Raw genomic sequence first — 7,500 nt, 5'->3', positions numbered from 1 at the left:
TAACCCTAAAAACACCCCATTTTTTGTTAGTGACAAAGATTGATTTGGCTTTTCAAATAGTGGAGTTTGTGCGACTGAAACATGTGTTGATGTCATTGATTGTCGAACAGAAGCTGAATATCACAGTGCTGGTTATCATTAAACAAACATTCCGTGTGCATAACTCACAGAATATTATTTATCATAGCACTACAGAGTAACATTCATTTGTATGGTTGTATTGCAGTAATGTTTACAGTGAACAAGCATAGGAAAAATAATCTGTTATAATTTGCAGAAATAGATAGAAAATGACATGTATCATTTTGTTAGAATCAGCAGAGGAAAACAAAATATGTGTTGTGATAAAGATAATTATCTGGCGTAGAGTTGATTTGATGATGTAATCATCAATTACATCATTTGGAACAGACGAAAACATTTCTGTTTGAACCGTGTTGTTTCTAGCTTATTAGTTTTTATTTATCTTTCATGTGTTATATATTGTTTCTACATAGTAATTTTGTATACTGGAGATACACATAGTAATTTTGTATACTGGAGATACATGTTTATATATATTATCTCCTATAACATGAACATTTTTCTTCTAATGTGTTTCTGTGTAGTTTCAAACGGGGTCATGGTTGTCGGTTCTGAAAATTTACCATCATTAATGGTCTGAAATAATAAATACTAGGCAAACGTTTTTTCTTTGTTGAAACCACTGGTAGAATATTAAGTGTTATTGTACTACACATGTGTATTATATTACATTTGTATACACATCTGTATATATATATATTTCAGATGTATTCATCTTATCTCAACGCTCAAGGAAGAAAGTCTTGTACTAATGAGTGAATAAAGAGTGAATAAAGAATTACCGTTATTTTTTCTGTGGTTTATTTATAAATAAATGTGTGCAGCAGACATTTGTAAGGATGAACAATATCAGCTGTTCCATATTAAGACATTAGATCGAGATAGATAGCATATATATTTAACGACACCCCAGCACGAAGAATACATCAGCTACTAATGCGAGATATAGTTGTCTGATGTACAGTGGATCAAAGGATTGGTCTTTTTGCCGTTTGCTGTTATAGATACATCAAAAGCTATGGAAATGTGCTGGCTGTAATTTATTTATTACAATTTGAAATAATCCGTTCACTGGCTGGCAACCACAGAAATAGTGTGAAAGGGACTATCCGGAGTTTGCTACCATTCATTATAACATTTACAATTAACAGTTTTTTTTATGGCAAAAATTATATATTAAAGATATTTTCTGTTTAAAATATTGGAATCTATGTAACATATTAAATATTGGAATCTATATAACATATTAAATATTGGAATCTATATAACTTATTGACATGGAGTTAGTAGCCCCAACCATATTTTATCTTCCAATAATTTCATACGTACTAAGTGACATGGAAAGTTACAAATATTAGTACATAGTACACTGATATTGTAAGCAATGAAAATGTATTTAATATGGAATTCTAGTCATAGAAAGGCTCCATCAGACGGAAACATCTTACAAAAGGTGGCAAACTCGGGACAATCCCTGTAATTACTTTTGACCCCTAACTTGACCTGGAAGCAAACTGGCCTCTAAACCACTACATACTATTTCAACTCCTGTTGTCATGCTTATTTCAACATCTGGTCTCGATAGCAAGAAGAATCCTGTTGCCTATCAACAATAATAACTGTACTGACTTCATCCACAACCTGCCTCGCCTACAATACAGTGCATTTAAAACCGCTCTTGCAGCTTGTTGTAAAGAGTAGCCCATGAGGCCCATCAACAGTCTGCTATGACTAGCTCACAAGGCCCATCAACAGTCTGCTATGACTAGCTCACGAGACCTATCAACAGTCTGCTAGGACTAGCTCACGAGACCTATCAACAGTCTGCTATGACTAGCTCACGAGGCCTATCAACAGTCTGCTATGACTAGCTCACGAGGCCTATCAACAGTCTGCTATGACTAGCCCACGAGGCCTATCAACAGTCTGCTATGACTAGCCCACGAGGCCCATCAACAGTCTGCTATGACTAGCTCACGAGGCCTATCAACAGTCTGCTATGACTAGCCCACGAGGCCCATCAACAGTCTGCTATGACTAGCCCACGAGGCCTATCAACAGTCTGCTATGACTAGCCCATGAGGCCCATGAACAGTCTGATATGACTAGCTCACAAGGCCTATCAACAGTCTGATATGACTAGCTCACGAGGCCTATCAACAGTCTGCTATGACTAGCTCACGAGACCTATCAACAGTCTGATATGACTAGCCCACGAGGCCTATCAACAGTCTGCTATGACTAGCTCACAAAGCCTATCAACAGTCTGCTATGACTAGTTCACGAGGCCTATCAACAGTCTGCTATGACTAGCCCACGAGACCTATCAACAGTCTACTATGACTAGCTCACGACACCTATCAACAGTCTGCTATGACTAGCCCATGAGGCCTATCAACAGTCTGCTATGACTAGCTCACGAGGCCTATCAACAGTCTGCTATGACTAACCCACGAGGCCTATCAACAGTCTGCTATGATTCATCCAGTCATATGAACAGACATATGTCCAGTCATACATAGTCAGCCAGCCAGCGAACTGCTATCGTTTATACATACCAACAATTTAAAAATATTTTTAGATAAAGATTTTATTAATTAGTCTTAATTTCATTAAAACTTATATTCCCAACATTTAAGCTTTCTATATGACATTCCTGTCAAACAGGGCTCACGCTGGAAATAATTTCATCTTGGACAATTTGTAGATATAGAAGCATTTCCTGGAAAATTATTAAAACATTGGTCATTAAAAAAAAGAAGAAAAAAAAGTTTTTGTAGTCAGTTTGTGTAAACATTAGCAAGTATGACTAATTTGGCCAAGGACAAAGGGAGCCCTGGACAATCATGATCAACTCTAAACCTCTACAATACAATTCATAATTAAAGTATGAGTGCACCATTTCATAGTTTCTCAATTACTTGTCGTTACAATTCACTAACTTTCTATAGTGTGACTAACACAAAACACCTTCTTGCATAACCCATGAATATGACATGAAAGAAAAACTCCAGAACAAAATTTAAAGAGGGAACCGGTTTTATTGATGTTTTCCACCAGACATACATGTAATAAATAGTCAAAATTATTCAAACTTTATTCTTTTGTTTTCTCCCGATGAGTTACTGATAAATCCTTGTTGTTTTCTCTTGAATCCATTCTGGCTGTCAGATCCCCCATTCCTGAACCCCCCATTCCTACTCTGGCCACCAAAGCCACCTCCACCTCTGCCTCTGCCTCTACCTCTGCCACCAAACGACCTCTGGTCACCATTTCCATATGACCTTTGACCTCCACTTGACCCATTTGCTTGGGGTGCAAGTTCTGGAAGTTCTGTTAGTTTCTCTAAAGAGTCAAATTTTGTGTCTGTCCAGCTTGTTTCTACAACTTGCTCCTGATCTGAAGGAATGTCAAAGCAGCATCCCTGAAAACAAGAAACACGAGGTATCACACCACTATTCCTGTGTCACTATTACCATAACAGCTTAATTAACAGATATATATAGATATATATAGATAGATATATCATATACATTCAGTTAACAACACAATTACATGTGTTATTTCTACATGTATCAGTTTAATTTAGTCCAGTTTTGGAAACCAGTCTTCATTAAAATTTAATATAAAATATGGAAATGCCTTTCTAAATAATTTTTTGATAAAACGTTCTAAAAACTAATTTCACCAAAACTACTTTAAAATTAAATTTATACAAAAATATTTAAACTATTTGGCTTTTTTTCAGTTTTAAAACTATCCTCATCAGCAGAATAAACCGACATACTGATGGGCATAAGTTTATAAATGTGGTCATGCCATACCACATAGAGAACGTACTTACTTTAAATGTGTATAAATGTGGTCATGCCATACCACATAGAGAACGTACTTACTTTAAATGTGTATAAATGTGGTCATGCCATACCACATAGAGAACGTACTTACTTTAAATGTGTATAAATGTGGTCATGCCATACCACATACAGAACGTACTTACTTCAAATGTGTATAAATGTGGTCATGCCATACCACATAGAGAATGTACTTACTTTAAATGTGTATAAATGTGGTCATGCCATACCACATACAGAACGTACTTACTTCAAATGTGTATAAATGTGGTCATGCCATACCACATACAGAATGTACTTACTTCAAATGTGTATAAATGTGGTCATGCCATACCACATAGAGAACGTACTTACTTTAAATGTGTATAAATGTGGTCATGCCATACCACATAGAGAACGTACTTACTTCAAATGTGTATAAATGTGGTCATGCCATACCACATAGAGAACGTACTTACTTTAAATGGGTATAAATGTGGTCATGCCATACCACATAGAGAACGTACTTACTTCAAATGTGTATAAATGTGGTCATGCCATACCACATACAGAACGTACTTACTTTAAATGTGTATAAATGGTCATGCCATACCACATACAGAACGTACTTACTTTAAATGTGTATAAATGTGGTCATGCCATACCACATAGAGAACGTACTTACTTCAAATGTGTATAAATGTGGTCATGCCATACCACATAGAGAACGTACTTACTTCAAATGTGTATAAATGTGGTCATGCCATACCACAGAAAACTTTCTACATTTTTCCATTAGTAGCAAGGGTTCTTTTCTATGCCCCATCCCACAGATATACATGGTCTTTTATATGCCCCATCCCACAGATATACATGGTCTTTATGTGCACCATCCCACAGATATACATGGTCTTTATGTGCACCATCCCACAGATATACATGGTCTTTATATGCACCATCCCACAGATATACATGGTCTTTATATGCACCATCCCACAGATATACATGGTCTTTATGTGCACCATCCCACAGATATACATGGTCTTTATGTGCACCATCCCACAGATATACATGGTCTTTATATGCACCGTCCCACAGATATACATGTACTTACTTCAAATGTGTCTTATATGCCCCATCCCACAGATATACATGGTCTTTATATGCACCATCCCACAGATATACATGGTCTTTTATATGCCCCATCCCACAGATATACATGGTCTTTATGTGCACCATCCCACAGATATACATGGTCTTTATATGCACCATCCCACAGATATACATGGTCTTTATATGCACCATCCCACAGATATACATGGTCTTTATGTGCACCATCCCACAGATATACATGGTCTTTATATGCACCATCCCACAGATATACATGGTCTTTTATATGCACCATCCCACAGATATACATGGTCTTTATATCCACCGTCCCACAGATATACATGGTCTTTGGTATACCAGTCTTGGTGCACTGGCTGGAACGACAAAATAGCCCAACATGCCAGATAGCCGGAACCAACTGCGCATTAAATGAGCGCTTTACCACTGGGCTAAGTTGTGTCCGCCGGTTCACTTTAATCACTGGGCTAAGTTGTGTCCGCCGGTTCACTTTAATCTTATTTGCCAAAATTATTCCTCAACACTTGTTAAAACTCACCATCTTGTCAGCCAGCAGTTTCATGTGTGAGACTTTTTCCTTCACCTCGGGTGAAAGCTGCTTCTCGAGGGCCCGCCACACATAGCCATTACCGCGCAGCTCAATGTTGGTGCGGAACACAAACGCAGCGTATCCCTGCAATTAGAAATATACAACACAATCAGAAAAACAAACACAGTGTATCCCTGCAATTAGAAATACACAACACAATCAGAAAAACAAATGCAGTGTATCCCTGCAATTAGAAATACACAACACAATCAGAAAAACAAACGCAGTGTATCCCTGCAATTAGAAATACACAACACAATCAGAAAAACAAATGCAGTGTATCCCTGCAATTAGAAATACACAACACAATCAGAAAAACAAACCCAGTGTATCCCTGCAATTAGAAATACACATATTTATAATAAGAAAAACAAACATAGTGTATCCCTGCAATTAGAAATACACATATTTATAATAAGAAAAACAAATACAGTGTATCCCTGCAATTAGAAATACTTTTTATCAATTACGTCAACAATGGAATCCTTGAGGATTCGATCGTTTCTATTTTTATCCCAATATCGTCTGCACAGTGACAAACTGACAGGCGATAATCACAATGTCGGATGACAGACACGGAAGTTTTGGTGGAGACTTTACATTAAGTTTATCATGTGCAGGCCCAAAAAAGCATGTTATGATCAGAATGGAATTTGGTATTATACAAAACCAATATCAAAAACCAAATTCAGCCAATTTATGCCGACAATTAGCATGAACGCGCATTGTAAGATGACTTACACTGCACAGTGTCTGCGAGCCACCACAATTCAGGTTTTAAACGACTCCTGTTTTGAAATGAGATATGACAGGCCACAAAAATAAAGCTTCTATTAGAAGTTAATAGCAGAGAATTCTCAACAAATCAAAAGAGAGACATGAGCGCAGCTCTGTCACATTTATCAAAAACACCAAATCGACAACTTACATGCGTGAAACACATACACCTTCATCAGGGGTGCACAAATCGGTTGTTCGCGCACCCGGGACAACCAAAATATGTTGCGGGAAACCATTCTTTGTCAAACAGTTGCCCCGACGGGCAACCAAGAAAATCATAAAACAAGTAAAATGAAAAACAAAACTTCCCGACACTTGGACAGTCACGGGCAATTCAAAAGTATCGAAACTGATAACTTGACTGACAGGCAATATAAATATCCACCCTAACGCTGCCATCCACTCAGTATCCACTGTGCATGATTTTGACGAGTTCAGTGCAGACAGATAAGTTTCAGAATGGTGGCTATTAGCAAAGGGCACAAGACATGAAATGCTACAAACTACACCAAAAAGCATCCAGTTCTGAGCTAAAAATTTGGCTAAGCCATTTTCTATCTTCCGATGTGAACAGTCGGTTACATAATCTATCCGACACCTAACATATAATAATAATACCAAATATTAACAGGGATCTCGCGACTGGTAATGAGAAGCGGTGTCATCAAGAATTCAGCATAACAATGTTTGCTTATTTTAATCACAGTTATTAATTTTAACGGCAACATGTATGCAAGAAAAGTCTTAAAAATCTGTAGCGTGTTATTTTAGCCAAAGTAATAAAAACGGACCGAAATTGCATGTCAGTTTCAATACACATGCTAGTTCAGGGCCAAAGACAAGTAGGCTAGGACCAAGTTCAGGTAGACCGAGCAAAACAAAAACGTCCGCTAAACTGGTTTATGTGCTTCACGTTAAACCCAATGTCCACGTCGGAAACCAATCGCATAGTTCGCGAATGTTAGGAAAACTTTCGTTGGCTGTTCTCAGTGTGCATATAGGTCACGCCTGACAGTCAGCCGAGACTTGCACGTGTTAAAAGACATTGTTGCAGACATTAAACAATACGATTACACGCAAGTAAAT

At 37.4% G+C, this 7,500-nt stretch overlaps 2 protein-coding genes across 6 annotated transcripts in view; one reads left to right on the top strand and one right to left on the bottom strand.

Moving 5' to 3' along the window:
- The window catches only part of LOC121378754 (interferon regulatory factor 1-like), a 27,982-nt gene extending 27,111 nt beyond the window's left edge, over nt 1-871 (top strand). For all 4 annotated transcript variants that reach the window (XM_041507050.1, XM_041507049.1, XM_041507048.1 and 1 more), the window contains exon 10: nt 1-871. This exon is cut by the window's left edge and continues 1,288 nt beyond it. The gene's annotated coding sequence lies outside the window, so the exon portion shown is untranslated.
- A 2,234-nt stretch (nt 872-3,105) lies between these two features.
- Nucleotides 3,106-7,500, bottom strand: part of LOC121378459 (nucleolar RNA helicase 2-like) — a 76,783-nt gene continuing 72,388 nt past the window's right edge. For both annotated transcript variants that reach the window (XM_041506633.1, XM_041506634.1), the window contains 2 exons: nt 5,584-5,718; nt 3,106-3,508 (listed from right to left, as the gene is read on the bottom strand). In XM_041506633.1, the coding sequence (XP_041362567.1) occupies nt 3,170-3,508; nt 5,584-5,718 (474 nt within the window). In that variant the 3' untranslated portion in view covers nt 3,106-3,169. The remainder of the gene's footprint in view (nt 3,509-5,583; nt 5,719-7,500) is intronic.

Source organism: Gigantopelta aegis, chromosome 8, assembly GCF_016097555.1.
Source record: "Gigantopelta aegis isolate Gae_Host chromosome 8, Gae_host_genome, whole genome shotgun sequence".
Classification (NCBI taxonomy): Eukaryota; Metazoa; Mollusca; class Gastropoda; order Neomphalida; family Peltospiridae; genus Gigantopelta; species Gigantopelta aegis.
This window is presented reverse-complemented; position numbering and strand designations above follow the sequence as displayed.